At 53.7% G+C, this 18,521-nt stretch overlaps 3 protein-coding genes across 3 annotated transcripts; 2 read left to right on the top strand and 1 right to left on the bottom strand.

Annotated features, from left to right (window-relative positions):
- Positions 1-8,577: 8,577 nt before the first annotated feature.
- Positions 8,578-9,168, top strand: HRG_09805 (uncharacterized protein; the record flags this gene model as incomplete). Its single annotated transcript, XM_044868276.1, has 1 exon — positions 8,578-9,168. The coding sequence occupies one exon, from the start codon at positions 8,578-8,580 to the stop codon at positions 9,166-9,168; it is 591 nt and encodes a 196-aa protein (XP_044716857.1).
- Positions 9,169-9,253: 85 nt separating this feature from the next.
- HRG_09804 (DDE superfamily endonuclease domain-containing protein) lies at positions 9,254-12,661 on the top strand (the record flags this gene model as incomplete). The annotated part of the gene is made up of 4 exons (XM_044868275.1): positions 9,254-9,340; positions 9,394-10,193; positions 11,856-12,601; positions 12,633-12,661. 4 exons carry the CDS (start codon positions 9,254-9,256, stop codon positions 12,659-12,661), a joined length of 1,662 nt encoding a protein of 553 aa, XP_044716856.1.
- A 729-nt stretch (positions 12,662-13,390) lies between these two features.
- HRG_09803 (PIF1-like helicase domain-containing protein) lies at positions 13,391-17,832 on the bottom strand (the record flags this gene model as incomplete). The annotated part of the gene is made up of 15 exons (XM_044868274.1): positions 13,391-13,721; positions 13,791-13,830; positions 13,879-13,906; positions 13,978-14,028; positions 14,083-14,758; positions 14,805-15,259; positions 15,331-15,381; positions 15,466-16,144; positions 16,297-16,329; positions 16,410-16,481; positions 16,550-16,570; positions 16,612-16,891; positions 17,045-17,337; positions 17,432-17,666; positions 17,748-17,832. The coding sequence occupies 15 exons, from the start codon at positions 17,830-17,832 to the stop codon at positions 13,391-13,393; spliced, it is 3,330 nt and encodes a 1,109-aa protein (XP_044716855.1).
- Between the last annotated feature and the right edge of the window lie 689 nt (positions 17,833-18,521).

Raw genomic sequence — 18,521 nt, 5'->3', positions numbered from 1 at the left:
CTTTCCAGAGAGCTCTGCACCTTTTCCATTGTCAACGTCTCTGTCGAGGCGTTCAAGATCTCGACCGTAGTGTTAAAAGCGCCGTCCATGCTCATTTGCAAGAAGCAAATCAATAGCTGTTCATGGATAACAATGTCCTTGTCTTGGCTATTAATCTGAGCTCGAAGTCGCTTTAGGTCGTCGACCTTCTCCTGCACAGTTCTATTCGTCTGCGTACTAACGTCGTATAGCATTCGGATCAGCTGTCGAAGGCGCGCTTTGTTCGATGTCGCATATCGCTTAACGAGGATTGATAAATTGCTCGTGGATCGGTGAGATGATTGACTGAGTTCTTGTGGATCTGGTCAATACTCTGTCGTATTTTCATTCTCGCAAGAGAGACATTTTTAATGTCCGCAGCATTCTCTCCTGGCATTGATAAACCTGACGATTCCGCTATTGCCTTATCGGTGACGCAGCTCATAAGATCGTCACTCAACAAGCTATCTTCAAGATCCATCTTCCAGCTGTCAAAGGAGTCTCTTCCATCAAGGATGGTTCCTTTGTAGTCTTTCTTGCCCATAGTGCCGGGTCTTTGCTGTCAACCGTCGATTCTTGACGAAAAAGTGTTCTCATATGCCGAGTTCAATCGTGCAGTGGAAGCAAAATAAAAGCAACCGGGTGCATAACCTGTTGCGATTGAACTTACTTCTATTCAATTCTGTCTGACAGCTCTCAACATATATATACATAGTGGCACGTCCGTGCCACTATCCAGTGACTCACCACTTGTAACTGCTGCCTAAACATGTCTTGGTCCATGTCTCATACCAAGTCAACACAAAGCAGCCCAATTTGGATCCTGGTATGAGCTGGGGCACAGGTTGCAATCGATCTCGTTGCCCATAGCCGGATCGTACATACAGCGGCCTGGTGGGTTCCCACCCGTGAAACCGGCTGGTAGGATCCCTTCGCGACCGATTCGTATCTGACCGCACCCGTTCCTTTCACAGTGTAAGGACAACCATGCTGCTGATTCCGAGCCCCAACAACCGTAAGCCGTATTCAAAGCCCGTGCACAGGTACCCCAGACGAACACGACCGCGACTGGCGCGAGCATGGTCAAGGTAAGTTACGGCTATATATGCTGATGAACACAAGACGGTTTAAGAGGGGGGCGCTAGACCGTGAGTGGCGTTCAGTGGTAGAATAGTATCGCGGAATGACTGAATATTTTAAAAAGAAACACAAGTAATGATTCTAAAAGCTGGACGATAAGAGGGGAGCAGACTCCTCCTTATATAAACAATTTCGGAATAACCAAGTGACATATACAGTTGTACCTCGTACCATATTGAACCGCATTGTTTAGTCATCCCGTTCCGAAGATATTGGGAGTTGTTAAAATGCCCCCGCATTTCAATAGAATGCCCCCAAGTCGTGGCTTAGACGGTCACATGACAAGGGCTTCCCCACACCATCGTTTTCCCTGCTTAACAGCTGGCAAGCAAGACATCGGTCTACATACCTACACCGTCCATCAAGCAGATTAACGCGCAAAATACCACGTTTACTGTCGCGAAGCACGTCTGAGATATTGAGTTTGGGGTGACCATGAAGGGTATACCGCTCAGGGCCCCGTTGGGCGATAGCTGCGTTACGCAAGGAGGAATTGGACTACGGGCATGACTGTATCGTTGTTGCAACATAGCCGCGCTGCAATGTAATGCAAAGATGCATTTGTCTTGGCTGAGACCGCGTGAGACACTGTTAGTAAAGTACACAGCAAAAATTTGGCGTGGTGGGGAATACAGGCGTCCGCCACAGTCTAAGCCACGACTTGGGGGCATTCTATTGAAATGCGGGGGCATTTTAACAACTCCCAAGATATTTGATTCCAAGGTGGTTGGCTGTGTTTGAGGTTGTCGGCATTTAAGGTCTTCCATTTTGGGTTAACGTAGATGACAACCTCAAACACAGCCAACCACCTTGGAATCAAATATCTCCGGAACGGGATGACTTATATCGCACGGAGGATGAGCAAGTGAGCATAAAGATCAGGGACTGGAAGACTCTTGATTCTGCTATCTAAGGTGGGAAAGAGGCGAGATCTTTATAGACTGCCTGAATATGAGAATGGAAGGGAATGGTAGTGAATGGAAGCATCTGATCAGTTCATCTGGAAGCCACTGATGCGTTGATGGTGCCTCCTAGAAGTTTCTGTGGAGAAATGTGGAAACGGACTGTGCGAATAGGGGGTCAGACTGTTGGAGGCTGGTATCTGTCAGTGTTGCTAATAATATAAACAATATGTCGGGAGGTCTGTACTGCAGTAACGCAATGGGTTGTATTCAAGATGTCTAGCTAGGAAGGGAGGAAAGGGAATGAGGGGGCACACTACGTGCCCTTTATACACGGATCCCCGAGGTCCATACACGTGACGCTAAGGGTCACGTGTGCGTGTGTGCGCACCTCACTTACAATCCTACTATAGCTATATGCTACATTCCCACAAGTATGGAAATTTCCATACTCCATCACTTCGTGGGGCTTAAGGTGTTACGCATTAATGTATTGAAATGTCAGTAGCTTTTACGTCTAGGCCCTATAGGAGAAATCCTCCGGGTGAAATACACATACATACTCCATCACTTATTCCATACGAGTATGGATGGCCAGCGACGACTCTCACCTCCACGCGGTGCTGGCTGGGAACCTGGGAATGCCTTTTGCCTGGGGGCATTCTCAGAGCCAAGAAGAGTCACCACCAGCCAGCACTTGTCCGCTGGTTTGGGCTACGGCTGTATGTAGGGCTCGTTAGCCCTAGGTACCGGCCACAAGCCACAAGGGAACACTTTAAAAACCATCCGACCCACGACCGCGAAATCGAGCCTACACACGATGGACAAACAGATTGTGGAATAGGACACCCTTGGGGTGCTTCGGGCTACTCTGTTGGAATGGAAACAAGGCCGCGCTGGGTAAACGACAAGAAATGGAACAGTTACAGCGAAACGATCGACAAGCAACGGCGCACTTGCGACCGCACAGAGAACGACGAGGCACCTTGGTTAGTAGGAGGGACGACACTGCGTCGCTTGGCTGTTCCGGGTACAGAGAGGATGCAAATGGACGAACTTCTGCGAGACACGGTCGGCCTTGCCAGAGAGATCTTGCAAGGCAGCGCGAAACAGATCTGACAATCTGCGGGGCGCAGCATATAATGGAAGCGACGGAAGACTGGGTGGGCGGGCCACAGTTACGACACTTTCTATATGGCTCGAGAGGACGGACGCGCGTGTCGGTCTACTAAGAGGACGGAATCTTGCAGGTGGCCATCGAGGATGGAATCTCCAAGTTGGCCGTTGAAGGAGGCTTAAGGAGCAAACTGGTATTGACTTGCGAACCGGCTGTGCCCCGCAAAGGAGCGGATAAGGATCGAAGGGGATGCAAGGTAGAGGGTCTATGTAGGTAGACGTGCTGCCACCTCTACGACGTATTTCGAAATACGAATCAATACTTGTTGCCAGCAGCAGCAGTGGCGCGAACGAAGGCCGAGCCATGCTCCAGAAAGTTCTCGAACTCTTGAGCGAGTCACGTCAAGAAACGCAAAAGCTCAGCCGAGCGATAGATGCGCAAAACGAGATCATATCCAGCAACAGCAGATGATCCAGGAAATGGATCAACAAGGGAAAGAGATGAGAGATGAGCTTCGTCACATCCGAGCGCAGTTAGAGACCCTGGCTACGCCCGCATCTTCTCTGCAGAGCAGTCCGCAGATGTCGTATGCGAGCGCTGCAGGGTCATCGCCGACGATCCAGACAATGAACCGGGGCACCGTACCAGCAGCTAAATCGGCACGAACAGCCGTCAGCGATAGTCTCTACTGTACGGTGGACACATCACGAGTCGAAGAAGCGAACAGGTGCCAGACGCAGATCGGCAACATCCGAAAGGCCATAGAGAGCGACATGAGAAAGAGTCAGAGGCAGGAGACTTGGAAATGCGCAGCGGTCGTGACAGACGCTCGAAACCCTGACCGGATCAAAATTTTATGCAGAGACCAAACCGAGTTGAAGCAGGTCAAGGAAGCAGCGCAGAAGACGGTAACTTCGGGAGCCAGGGTACTGAGAGATCAGCTCTACCCTGTCAAAGTCGACAACACCAAGCGTACCGCAGTGCTGGACGCCGAAGGCAACGTTCTGCCGGGCGCAGCTGAGGCGCTCGGAGCCGAGAATTACGTCACGATTGCCAAGATCACCTGGCTTAGCAACAGAGAAAGCCAAAGCGTACGGGTCAATGGTGATCTATGTCACTAAAGAGAGTGACGCGCAAAGACTTCTGGACGGCGTGTGGTTCGATGTTGCGGGAGAGTCCGCCTGCACCAATGTTTTTGAACGCCGCGTAGGACCGATTCAGTGCTTCAACTGTCAAGAGATGGGACACAAGGCGTTTTCATGCAAGAAGCCGCAAAGATGTGGCAGATGCGCGAAAGCAGAACATCACCACAGAGAATGCAAGGAGACAGTGCCAAAGTGCGTGCCCTGCGGTGGACCACACGAATCGTACAGCCGGAACTGTCGGGCGCGGAACCCTGGGGATGAGACGCAGGCAGCGTCTGGCCCTTCGGGCTAAGCAGCGGAAGTGAGAATCCACTTAGGATCGATTATGGCACTAACCTTCAACAATACTAACACACAGGTATTCGACTTCGATTTCGACAGACCGCGCTTCAGCTGCTGAAGGTAGGACGCTGAACACTTGGAGAAATTGGCCTTCAAGCAGGCCTGTCACGGAGCGAGTAGCGGCGAGGTTGGTGTAGCGTATGCTGACCCGTGGGGCTTAAGGTGTTGCGCATTAATGTATTGAAATGTCAGTAGCTTTTACGTCTAGGCCCTATAGGAGAAATCCTCCGGGTGAAATACACATACATACATACATACATACGAGTATGGATAGAAAGACTGGCGGCGTCCCAAGCGAGAGCTGATCCTCAGGGTGAAGATGGGCAAATATTGCAGCTCTGTGAATGGCATGCCGCAGAGAACTTCAAGAAGCGATTGTTAGACTCGGGCAAATATACGAAGGAACGAAGGGAAGAGCCCCTTCGGTTCGTTTGGGATTACATACAAGCTCCCGACGAGGCGCGACTTGAAGAACGGCGAGGCGAGCTGCTCGCAGAAATTCGGGAGCCGGAACGCCTTTATCTCAAGAATAATTGGCAACCGAAAGAGCGCCAATTTGTCCGAGCACACACGACAGTACCCGAACCTCGGATGTAACAGCACACAGAGAAACGAAAGCTACCATGTCGTGGTCAAACAGTCTCTCAACAGGCAGCTTCCCCTGCAGGCATCTTGTCAAAAACTGGCCGAAAGCTTGAGGAAATTGACTCAAAAAATCACCGAAGACGAGGATCGGAGCAGGGCGGACGTCCCAAGGCTGTTGGACCGAGCTGCTTTTCGCCTTCTTATCGGGAAGGTTCCACACTATGTCCTGAGCAAACTAGCTCCGGAGTGGGAGGCAGCAAAGGCCCTAAGGTGGGGGCAAAACACCGAGATCGAGAAGGAGCGCGAGGTATTGGGCGCTCTGAACGAGCCCAGATGTCCTTCCGCGTGTGAGTTTCCACTCAGATATGGCCTGCCCTGTCGACACTGGCTGTACGAGGCTGTTGTTAGGTCCTGCGCTATCCCACTCAATCTTCTTCATCCACGCTGGTTGCTCGACGGTCCTGACGTGGTACGCGGCTGGACCATGTCTTATGAAAAGCAGGCAGCTCCTGAAGAAGCAGAAAACCCAGGGGACCGTTACCAAGATGGCGGTAGGAACATGGTTCTTCAATCGGGATTGGAGGTCGTTCAAGTACAGGGGAGCCTCGGCGGGCAGCAGGCAGAGGAGTTCTCGAGACTCTTCCGCTTACAGAATGACCGTCTAATAGCAGGTTTCCGGGCGCAGGTACAGTCAAGAGCTCTCCTACCCCCGGAATTGCCTGAAGCACTGCATCAGCCTGGCTTGAAGAGGTTCAAATCCCACGGTGGCACGAAAAGACGATCCATGACCGGCTGTGAGGCCGCAGAGCATGCTGCCGCTCGAGCGGACCGCGCCACTTCGGATTTGCCGAAGGAGTTGGCCAGCTTCCTGACCATTCGACGACTCCGTCCTCTCCTTTGGCAACTTCGCCACAACCTCTTCAGGAAACGGGACGTCGAAAACGGAGTACGAAGGCTATAGAGTAGGCGGCAGCTGCTACTGGGAAGTCTTCAGATAGAGTGGGAAGGGGTGAGAAACCGGATATGCCTAAGCCGCAGTGCAAGAAGCGGAAGGCTTCCAAGGAGGACGAAACGCAGTTGGAACTGCAGCAGCGGCCTACCCAGGATTGTATACTAGTGGATTTCCCTTCAGACTGAAAAATGGCACTTCTTTCCCGTTCGGGCTGTAGCCAAGGCGCGATGGCTTTGGATCCTTGCTTAGCGCAACAATCCCTGCAATCTGACTGTCCGAACCTGACTGTCCGGAGCCATCCCGCATCTTCTTCGTCGTACGCACGCACGATGACTCGTTCCTCCTCAAGCTCGGCCTGGAGCTCGGCCTCGTCTTTTTCGTTCAATTGCACCCGCCGTCTTCTCAATGGTGGCTGTTTCTCGAGAGGAAACTGGGATAGTGGTGCCCTAATACGCTGGGGTTGGCGCTGTGTTGTCACGATCTGAAGTCATCGTCGCTGCTATTATGAGGCGAGAGATCCGGCTCTGAAGAAAGCATCATAGAGATGTAGTTATAATCGATGTCAGAGTCTTTGTCGGCGTCAGCTTCGGCAACCTCTTGTGCCCGCGCCTCTTCCCGGGCTTGTGAGTCGTGAACAGGCCACAGCGTCTGGAAGAGCCATGCGGTCGCGTTTTGGGTATGTTGTCCATAGGAAAGACCGATTTTTATCCGTAGCTATATTCCAACGCTCTTGAAGAGCCTCGCGAGTGATGGCTTCTTTCGGGGTTACCAGCTGTTGAACGTGTACCCTGTACGTGGCCTCTTCTGCTGCTCTTGCCGCCACGGCAGCTCCACCGCGTAGACGACGCTGTGACGACAAGGCTGCTGCACGCAGTTCCGTGGGACGAAGTTGTCGAAATTGAGTCTCGCTTTCCTTAAGAGCTCGCTTGGCTATAGCCTCGTGATCTTCCTCTTGCCGGGCGGCTACCTTCTCTCGTAGTTGCTGCATCGTAAAGGCGCCATCGTCGACGCCTCGGATACGGCGTAAGGTCTTCGTCCTGCGCCTCTCTCGCCGGATACGCTCTTGCTGGTGTTGTATAAACTGCGTATGAGCCGTTTGGGTTAGAATAGCAAGGTCAAGGCAGGGTAACGCGTTTTTAACGATCTCTCGTATTAGGCTGCTTAAAACATCGAGCCTTTTCCGACTGGCTTCGAGATCATGCTTTACCTTACGTGGCGAGACCAAATTCCTCGCCAAGAGGTGCGGGAAAACAGGCTCCTCTTGGTCTTTAGAGGCGGCTCGTAGAGGAGCAAGCACAACTTCAGGATCAGGGGGCCATAGCCCAGACTGTTCAAAGCCCACAAAGATATAGCAAGCCTTAGGGGCTCTCAGCCGCCGTATACCTGAACAGATTAAAATGCTACCACCACGGGCGGCAAGACCAGCTGTGCATAGAGACAGTGGCACAGGCCATAATGAGGTCTTTCGAACGGCGCCAAGTTAGGTAGGATTTATTTCGCCCGGAGGGAGGTCCCTATAAGGCCTTTACACAGTCTAGAGTACAGTTCAGCACGTTTGTTCCTTGACTCCCCAAGCCCCACAGATCATCTTACGCTGCGCCAACCGTACCACTGTTTTGCTCCATGACAGACCTGCTTGAAGGTCAATTTCTCCAAGTGTTCAGCATCCTATTCCCAGCAACTGAAGCGCGATGTGTCGAAGTTGAAGCGTGGTTGTGTTAGTCATTGATGGTGGTTGGTACGCCGATTGTGTTCTCTCATGACGCTGTTCCCTGTTGACGGGCGGGAACCCGGGTGTGCCCTGTTTCACCAGGGGTGCCTCCAGCCGGCTTCGAACCGACCCCTCTGCGACGCAGAGGCTCCAGACGTGTCACCACTACGCCATGGAGGCACGGCGCCAATGGCGGTAGCTGATGCAAGCATTTTGCCAGTGGATGCCTGGCGTGTTTGCCTGAGGCACCTCACCACTGGACCGGATGAATTTCGGCCCGGCATCCAGCTACGCCACGCGCTCTTCCGAATCCCATCTCCGTTCGGGTTCTTCGACACCTTCTTACTTCGGGCCCCCGAATCCTCATTATTGCAGCATCCCCGTGATACCTTACCTTACTAGTGATGTCCGCTGAGCCTGTCGGTCATACTTTTTTGCAGAATCGTCACGCTTTCTACGAGTTGCCGGATTGAATGGCTACTCTATCGGAACACGATCGCAACATAATCGCGCGCCACCCCTTGGACAGCTCTCTGGACCATCTAAAGAAATCACTTCAGGATGCAGAGGAGTCATATGCTTCAATCTCCGGTTCGCACGACGACGCTGTCGAAACTTCTGCAGATAGCTGTCAAAAGGCAATATCCCGTCTCCTATCTGCTTTGATGGGAGCTGAAGCTGCCCTCATTATTCGATCGGCAATCAGCAGTCGCGACGTAGCCTCCGAGCTGGCGCTTGTCTTTGGACGCGTCCGAAAAGGAGACTTCAACTACAGTAACTACCGCCCGCTTGTGAGACTTATCATTCAAAAGGCGTCCGGCTCCGAGATCTGGACCGCCGTACTCGACCTCATCGCCACACTTACCCGAGTGACGCCTCCTGGAAGTATCCCGGCCACGTTCGACAGTACGCCCATTACCCATTCCTCCGCTTCTCAGCAAGGTACCGAACAGACACGAGAGGTGGTGGAAAGAAAGGTCTTTGAGGAGATCAGATTTTGCACATACCGCGACGTGGAAGGATTCTTTGAGAAATACTTCGAGGGGAAAAACTGGACGCGCCGTGCCTTGGGCGTCTATGAGGTGACGAAGGATCGGCACGTTGATGGTGCGTGGACCGATGTTCCTGAACCGCCCGTGCAGGCCAAAGTTCTGGACTGGTGGTTCCGATTCCAGGACGACTTCCTCTCAGAGGAACGACGCCGCTACTATTCGACCACGAACCCGAAGGATCTTGTCGGTGCAGAAGCTCAGTAAAGGCCTTATAGGGACCTCCCTCCGGGCGAAATAAATCCTACTACTACTACCGACACTCTGGACAACATACTTCATATTGAAAACAATGCCGCGGAAAAGCAAGAACAGCACCAAGCGCAACTCGAACCAATTCGAGTTGCTCGATGACGAGGATGACGGTACGAACGACAATGTGGCCTGTAGCATCATTGTGGCCAATTCGACAAGCGCGGCCGACGCGACAAGGACCAGCGCTCGCGGTCGCCCTCTGAAACCGACACTGCAATTCGACCCAGAACCGCGCCCATCACGAAAGAAATCCGCCGTCCCGAAAGCGAAATCGACGAATGCCGACCCGGTGCCAACGAGGATTCATTGGCACGAATCGAAGCTCTCCTGAAACGCGTCGAGGAGCGGGCCGAAAGGGCGGAGAAACGCGTCGAGTCCTTGGAAGAGTTCATTCGAAACGAGCTCTTCCCACGCGTCGCTAGCCCTCCGAGTCCGCCACTCGAAATGCGCCTCATCAGCAACAGCAACAGCACCTGCCACCTTCGCCACCACCCTCCAGTCCCAGGACCACTGCCAGGCATTGGGTTGGACGTGAGTCGGGTCCTAGATAGTGACATAAAGGAAGGCAATGCCGGCACTATTCGTCGGCGCGCGAACGCTGCCCTTGAGAATTTGGGTGTGACCTGTCTTGGCGTCAATTCTAAAGGAAACGGGCGTTTTCGGCTTCTCTTTCGAGAGACGGACGTCGATAAAGTACGGCAGAACGACACCTGGATAAGGACACATTTCGATAAGGGAACGCTATATGGGGAGCAGTGGTACCCTCTACGGGTTGATAGAGCCCATCGTGGGGTTGCGACGGATGATATCGGATGCGCCGTGTTTGGGCGGATGAACGGGGTGAAAGTGCACAAGATGCGATGGCTCGGGACAGCGTCTGTCGACAAGGAATACCGCTCTCTGGTGGTACACCTGGATAAGAAAGAGGAGGTGGACAGGTTGCTTGCAAAACGAACGGTTGAGATGGCGAATGGCGAGTGTGCATACACGCGACCATTCGTTCAGGGACTTCAACCAGCGAGATGCTACCGTTGCCACCTCTACGGACACTTGCATTATCGCTGCAAGGCCCCAGCTCCGATCTGTGGACAGTGCGCCCAACCGGGCCATTCTGCGTCGACTTGCACCTCGAACGTTTTTAAGTGTGCAGCGTGCGGTGGAAAAGGAGCACACAAGGCTACAGATCCTGGGTGCCCGGTATATCGCCGGGAACTCGCCAAGTTACGACCGTCGCCCTACTAACATACATCCTCTGTCTTAACCTTTTCTTTTCAGCACAAACCCTCTACCTATACCTGTGGTTGCCCCACAGCTGGTAGGTTAGCTACACCGGACGGCTAAAGGCAGGTGGACTCTTCGTCAAATGCGGCGGAGGAGAGTGGTCTGTACCTCATCAGACAGGCTCCAGAATTGGAAAGGGACAGGTCAAATGAGCAAGAGACGGATTGAAGGATGTAAGAGAAATTTAGGCATTCGATCGGGACGAATTCCTTGGGCTCGGAACCGAGTATTGGACAACTCTAGAATAGGCTTAGCGAGTCTGACGCAGTGCCTCTGACTATCGTCAATGGCGAAATAAACATCATCATCATCACCGACACTCTGGCCTCCATGGCGTAGTGGTGACACGTCTGGAGCCTCTGCGTCGCAGAGGGGTCGGTTCGAAGCCGGCTGGAGGCACCCCTGAGCGAACAGGGTACACCCGGGTTCCCGCCCGTCAACAGGAACAGCGTCATGAGAGAACACAATCGGCGTACCAACCACCATCAATGACTAACACAACCACGCTTCAACTTCGACACATCGCGCTTCAGTTGCTGGGAATAGGATGCTGAACACTTGGAGAAATTGACCTTCAAGCAGGTCTGTCATGGAGCGAACAGTGGAATGGTTGGCGCAGCGTAAGATGATCTGTGGGGCTTGGGGTGTCATGCATCAGTGTATCGAACCGTCAATAGCCAGAGCGTCTAGGCCCTATAGGGACCTCCCTCCGGGCGGAATAAATCCATACCATACCGACATTCTGTCTCAACATCAATCTGGAACATCTCAACAACCATGGCGGCTATTGACGAAGCGCTTGCTTTCCTGAAGTCCTCAGAATCGGTCAATTACGCTGAAACAGCTCGCCAATTTGGCTGCGATGAGACCACGTTGCGCCGCCGCCATCAAGGCAAACAGCGCTCAAGACGCGATGCGGACTCCCTCTATAAATCTCGACTGTCAAAACAGCAGGAACTAGATCTTGTTGCTTATATTCATAAGCTTTCGTCACGTGGCATCCCGCCTACGCTGTCTATGATCAAGAACTTCGCTCAGGATATGGCGAAAATGGAGGTCGGAAAGAACTGGCCGTATAGCTTCGTCAATCGCCATCGTAACGAGCTTGGTTGTACCTGGTTCGATGGATTTGATGTGGCACGAAAGAGAGCCGACAGTGCTTCAAGGTATAAAGATTATTTTGAGCTGGTACGTTGATGCACAGCATCTCATTTCCGTTGCTGACGGTAGAAGATACGCTCAAAAATTGAGGAATACGACATCGCCCCTTCAGGACATGACATCGCTGCCTCCTTTTCTCATCTACCAAGGCAAGCCAGGACAAGTTCAGGATGCTTGGCTTACGGAATTTGACCCAGAGCATCAATCAGCCTTCTTTACGACCTCAGATACAGGCTGGACCAACCACGAGCTTGGAAAGAGTGGCTTGTCGGCGTTTTTGATCGGTTTACTAAGGCAAAGGCGCGAAACGGCCGCGATTATCGCCTTCTCATTACCGATGGCCACTCGAGCCATATTAATATGGACTTTCTGGAGTGGTGTGACCAGCATCGGATCATCGTTGCGGTGTTTCCCCCTCATTCTACTCATCGGCTCCAGCCCCTGGACGTATCTCTATTCGGTCCCTTGTCGACGGCATATACAAATCAGCTTATCCGGTGGATGGCAAAAACACAAGGACTTGTTGGGCTGTCCAAACGCGAATTCTGGACCTTGTTTTGGAACGCATTGGAGGCGTCCTTCTCCCCGGAGAACATTGCAAGCGGGTGGATGCGGACCGGCCTCCTGCCTTTGGACTCCGAAGTCGTCTTGTCACAGATTGTGAAGAAGGAATACGACGATTCCGATGCAGGCAGCGATTCGGAAGACTCCCTAGCATTGCAGCAACCTACCGCTCGAGAATTACGACGGCTTGTCGACAAAGTGGTCGATAAATCCACCGCCAATGCTGAAGTCAGTGCTCAGAAGCTGAAGAGCACTCTTGAAAGCCTTCAATCCGAGGTTGAGCTGCTTAGATATGAGAACAAGGGACTCCGTGAGACTATAATTCATGAGAAACAGCGCAGGCAGCGTGGTACAGCTCTGAAAGATTATCTCTTTGACCGTACGGATCCTAACTCTGCTCAGGTCTTCAGCCCGCAAAAAGTGGCTCAAGCTCGAGTGAAGAAAGCGGCGATGGAGGTCCAGAAGAAAGAGGAAGCAATCCAGAGGAATTCCAGAGGTTCAGCGACAGAAAAAGGCGGAGGAGCAAAAAGAGGAGGCGTTGGAAAGAAAGAAGCAGCGAGAGGAGAAAAGGGAGCGAAAATTGCAGGAAAAAGAAGCGAAGAAGCAAGAGAAAGCGGCCAGTCGACAACTTCGAGACGATCTCAAAGGTATAAGCCGGGAAAGTGCGCAACAGAAGCCGCGGCCCCAGCGGGTGCCTTCTAAAGCTCGAGAGAAGAGTCCAGGGACTCTAGACGAAATAGTCGTCGCTCTTCCACCAACCCCAGAGCTTCCGGTAACATCGCAGCCGCCAGATCAGCCAAAGGACGGGTTAGTAAAGAAGGTAAGGATTCCGCCAGACCAGACAGCTCGTGCCCAACGACCTTCTCTAGCTGTTGAGAGTGATCGGGAGATGGTAGTGGCATATCGGAGCTCGGGACGCCCGCAGCGGAATAGCAAGCGACCACAGTGGCTTAAGGACTGTGAAACAGGATGATGTATATAAAATACTGCGCCACGCCTTGCACTTTAGTCTTTAGGGCTGTGGTGCAAGGCGTACAATCAGCCGAAGGCTGCGAGTCTGGCTACCAGTCAAGCAGTCAGTCACTGAACAATCAGTACAGTATCTACAATCATACATTCATCTGTGCCTTGAAAATGTCGATCTTGTCGCCGGTAGCATCAAGTGGAGTTACGTAGACCCGTCGCCTATCTTATACGGATTCTGGGTAAGAACCTGTCGTTTGCGAAGTTGTTGATCCTTCATTTTCATCTTAATTCCTTCCGGCGGCGACGCATAAGTCAGGTGATTGCGGTCAAACGGGGCATCCAGCATCAGACCCTGCAGCGTTTTCACACGCGAGACGGCCACGTAGCTCAAACCGGTCTGAAAGTCACGGCACGACAGATCCGTCACGATCATGTCTTCGGTGATGCTCTGCGACTTGTGAACTGTAATGGCGTAGCACACGATCAGGGGAAACTGCGTACGAGTGCAGAGTGTGGCTCCGACGAGGAAGTCCCTGTCTACTGGCAGAATCGGGACAATCTTCCTGCCATCTGTGGTGGTCAGGAATACCGGCCCCGTGTACCGGTACTTGTCAAACTCCATCATGATCACGCAGGGAGGGTCTCGCATGGGGTCAGCTCCAGGCGCCCACGCGATATCGTATACTGTACCACGTGCACCGTTGCAGAGGCCAACCGGCTGCCAAAGGTTGGACGTCAGCATCAGACGGGCGCCAATGCATACGGAATCTGCTTCGCAAGGTTGCCTGCCTTGTCGTCAGGAGCAGCAGCAGCACCGGGGCCAACGTTCTTAGCCATGACCTGGATGACAGGCCGGCCTAGGCGGTCGAGGTGGTAGTGGTTATATTCGTTCACCCTGTCTTTCGTGGCGTATACTCGTAGGGAATTGACGAACTTGGCAACCTCCTGATCGTCCAGCTTCGCCTGAACACGGCTGGAGAGGAGCTTCCAGGACTCCATAGAGAGTTGGAGCAGCCGCAATTCCTCAAGAGCTGAGCGAAACGCTGCCTGATCGTCGCCGCGCTGACGCTGGGCAACCTTCAAGAAAACCGTCTTGTCGAAGCGCCGATATGCGTTCCTGCCCTTGATCTCTACCCCCTGCACCTCCTTGTCGTAATAAAGAGGCTTCTGCAGTACAGGGGGAAGCTGAAAGAAGTCGCCAACCAGGAGGATATTAAGACCACCAAAGAACTCCTCATTTCTATTCGGGAACGCCTCACGGAGACGGTCATCAATCCATGACAGCTGTCGCAGACCCAGCATGCTCTTCTCATCGACGATCAGGTACTTGACATCCTTTAGCTTCTTCTGGAGCTGAGCTTTGTCGATCGCTGACAGGGGCTTGAAGTCCTTGTTGATGGGGAGGTGCAGCAGGGAGGTAGTGCCCGATATCTGATTTCCGCAACGCCCGTGGGCGCGGCACGCCAAACAGGCGTCCTCTTCCGCCCGAGGCGGCTTGGAGGTGCGCCGAAAGCAGATTGATGAGGTATGATTTGCCCGTGCCACCGCCGCCGTCCACATGGAGTAACAACTGGGAACAGGCCTGGGTCAGAAAGTGGCCCATCACCGTATCGTACACTAGGCGCTGCTCCGGATTCAGGGAATCGCGAGCCTCCAGCGGCTGATGATCCACATCAAGGTGAAGGGGATTTTCGGCTTTGCGTTGCTTCCAGAAGTCGCCCTGGAGAATGCCGTCATCGGTATACCGTCCAACGTGGGGAGTCCAGTCATAATTCACGTCGACATCTCGCCGGCCCAGCACGTCGATATCCTCCTCCTCCAGCGGATGGTCTGGCAGCATACGGGCGAGTTCATGCCAATCTTCCTCCACGACAGGCTCTTCGTGCTCCTCCCGCTGAAACTCATCGTCCTCTGCCTGCAGCTCATTTGCTCCCACCTCGCCGTAATGGTCGTCCTCATGGAAATGGTGTCGCTGCCGGCAGCACTGGTACGCCGCCGCAAAGGACTCAAACGGCTGCCCGTCCACAGCAAGCAGCTCCTCCGGAGAGCGATGCGGATGGGCCATCATCAACTTGACACGGCAGAAGTCATGAAACTGGGGTGATGCCTCCGCTGACCTGTACCGAGGAAGTAGGACAGGACCCTCTTCTTCGCGTTCGCACCGAGTCTCCTCCACGTCTTGAGATTGTAGGACTGCAGGTACTCGAGATAGGTTATACTCTCATGTTGGTCATTTCTCTGCAGATATTTCCGGTAGCTGCCGACAGCCTCACTGACATCCTCGTCGACGCGGAACGACCGCACATGCTGCTCCAACGGACGGCAGTCGACGTACACAACCATCCGAGTGCCTTCCTGCAGAGGGATGTTGAGCAGCAAGTGGGAAATTTCCTGCGCTGAATAATCTCTCTCGGCAATCAACTTATTCATAAGGCGAGAGGAGAAGGACAACAGGGGCTGGTGGTGTGCTGTATGCGGCAAAACCTGATCTGCGAGCTTGCAGTAAGGCTCCGTCTTCTTCTCCGATTTGCTGCAATACTTGGCAGCATACGTAATGACTGCCTGTAAGCTGGTGCAGGGCGATATGTCGATATTGGCCAGCCAGCCCAGAATGATGGCAGGATTGAAGTGGTTCATGAGGCTGTCGTTGCGGGCTGCCTCGAAGATGTAATATGACTTACCTTCTTTCCTGATGACTGCGGCTAGCTCCCGCAAGGCACGGGGGAAGTTGAAACGACACTCCCTCTCCGGATCGGCGACATTGGCCGCCTCGATATCGGCTGCAGCCCTTGCATATCGTTCGCCAGGTCCCCACTTCTTTCGGACCCGCAAGCAGTACGCGGTATTGCATCTGTGGCGCTGGCAGCGGTTGACGATTTGCGAGAGCCGCAGGAATGTCATCTCTACGCCCAGCGGATCCACACTCAGGGGATTCCCTTCACCCTGGGGCATTGTCCTGTTCGGCTCCGGGTTAATGGCAGTGATGTGGAATCCCCACGTGCGTGCAAAAAGGTCGCGAGCGGTTTCATCCCTCATGTCGGCTACCGGGCCATTCTCCATCCAGTACAGACCGTGGTTGTGTGGACTCCACGCCCTTGCCATTCATACCGGCCCCAGTAATCCGTCACGTTAAACTTCGTTCTCAACACGATATCCCGAAAGAGACAGTATCGGCGGTGAAAGTGGAAAGCAGCAATGTGAGGTTCTGCCGCAACAAGTACCGCGACAATGCCATCCTTTCCGGCTCGGACGCGCCCAGCCATTCTTCATATCGGGGCATGTGTTGGTAGAGGCTCCGCCAGCGTAAATCAGCCGGGCTAAATGTGATGAATGCGCCAGGACAACCAAGCTGTAGGCATACGCCTCGAGGTCCTGCCTCTTTCTATTCCAAAGGGTCGCGTACCGCGAATCGACACCGCATGCCTTGTGATCGAGTTGATCAGCGCCTGCGCCCGTGGATCCTCAGCGTGTTCGAGCGCCTGAATAAGCTGCTCTCGCGTGAGCGGCTCACGGGTGCCATCGTGTTGCTTCACGAAGAATTTGGACCTCGCACGTGCTTGGGACCGCATCAGGGTGTTGAATGCGACAAAGCGGAAGGTTGGATGGCGCGCAAAACGGCCGTCGTGCCACCGCATCGCGTGCTCGATGTAATCCTTGTACTCAATGGACCGCAAGCGAGGCTCCACAAAGTCGGCTCTGCCGTCTGGAAACAGGCAGGGAATGCCAAGGAGAGCAGGGCATGAGAGTGATTGAACTCATTGATCGGCGTGTGCCGTATGTTGGGAAGCTGGAGCTCGTGCCTCGCCTGCCCTGGAGAGCCTGTGGCAAGGTTGCCCCGCATCCGCTTCGGATTCACCCGCGAGAATAGACCGCAGAGCATCCAGCTCCGTGTCCTTGGCCAACAGGTCAGGCACCGCAGCCGCATCCTCTAGGTCAGGCTCTGCCTCCTGATCTTCCTCCGGTCCCACATCGGCAGCCTCCACCTGACTTTGGGGGATGGCGTCCACCACATTGCCGTCCTCGGGCAGTTGGCTCAGTCGCTCGTCGTCGATCGCGATGGATCGATAGCCAGGATGATGATGGCGCAGGTAGTCTAGCCATATCATAACCGCCTGGCGACGCACGCGGAACTGGCGGGTGAATTGCCGGCTGAGATTAGCGTGTGACGACGTGTTGGCAGGACGCAGCAACACCGTGTTCAACTCCCGCGGCAGGAGAGGAGCTGGTTGTACACCAAGCCAACCTCGCGGAGAAAGTGAACGACGTGCCCTCGATACTTGTACTGCTGCCCCGCACAAGCATAATGTTCACGTGGACATGGACACGAGCAATCAATGCCTCTTCGGTAGGTGTGAGCTCGGGCAATCGGGTCGGTACGGGGCCAAAGTCGAGCTGGTTTTCCGCAGAGAAGAAGTAAGGCTCGTCGGGGCCACGTTTCTCATCCTTTCGATAGCAACGCGAACAAATGCCGTCATAATCTATTTCCATCTGAAACCAACACTCGCGGCATCGGCTGCAGTATTCCATCTGGTCATTGTTGAGCTTGGTCCAGAACTCACGGAGGGTGGCCCTATCGCAGTCCGTCAAGGCCCAAGCATCCAGGTCGCCAGTCCACGCCGGATCTTGTGCACGGAAGACCGCCATTTCTTCCGGTGGAATTATCACTGGACTTCGAATACGCCGTGGCGGCCGCGACAGTCGATATTGCCGTCGAGGTTGTCTCTGGATTCGCCTTCCCGGTTGTCTCGGCCGCCCTCCTGTGCCAGGGGCAGGACCACGGCGGCCGCGTCTTGGCCGCGCAGACGGCTGCTGCAAGCGACTACGAACAGGGCTTTCATACACTGAATCGTTATCGCTGTTCTCGTCTTCGTTCTCGGCATCGGAGTTACAATCAGCCCCTAATTGTTCACGGTAGCGACGCGGTCGAGCGGGGGAAAGCAGCAGGTTGAAATAGTCCTCGGCGTCCATATCGGGTTCGGAAAACTGGTCTCTATTGCCCCCTTCCTTGGCTACCTGATCCCCATTCGGCTGCGGCCGATCTCGACTCGCATCTACTTTCCCTGTTAGCCCGAACACACTGCTGCAACGAAAACACAAGGGACATCTTATCCAGGACACCCGAACCTTCCGAGACGCCGAGTTCAGATATGGAAGGAGTCAGGGACACAGTCTCCCCTGCACGACGTCGTGATCGATGGTCGCGCTGGATAGCGGCCAGCTTAACCCTAGCCCCTGCGGTAGAGAGATCATCTTGCGATACCTTCCCGCCTTTGTGAAATCTAGCAGCCAGGTAAGAATAATTCATTCTGGTTGCGTTGCCTCGGGCAGTCGAT

This window comes from Hirsutella rhossiliensis (genome assembly GCF_020360975.1).
Source record: "Hirsutella rhossiliensis strain HR02 chromosome Unknown scaffold00013, whole genome shotgun sequence".
NCBI classification, from domain to species: domain Eukaryota; kingdom Fungi; phylum Ascomycota; class Sordariomycetes; order Hypocreales; family Ophiocordycipitaceae; genus Hirsutella; species Hirsutella rhossiliensis.
The sequence above is the reverse complement of the archived record's forward strand: the minus strand, read 5'-3'. Positions and strand labels throughout refer to the sequence as shown.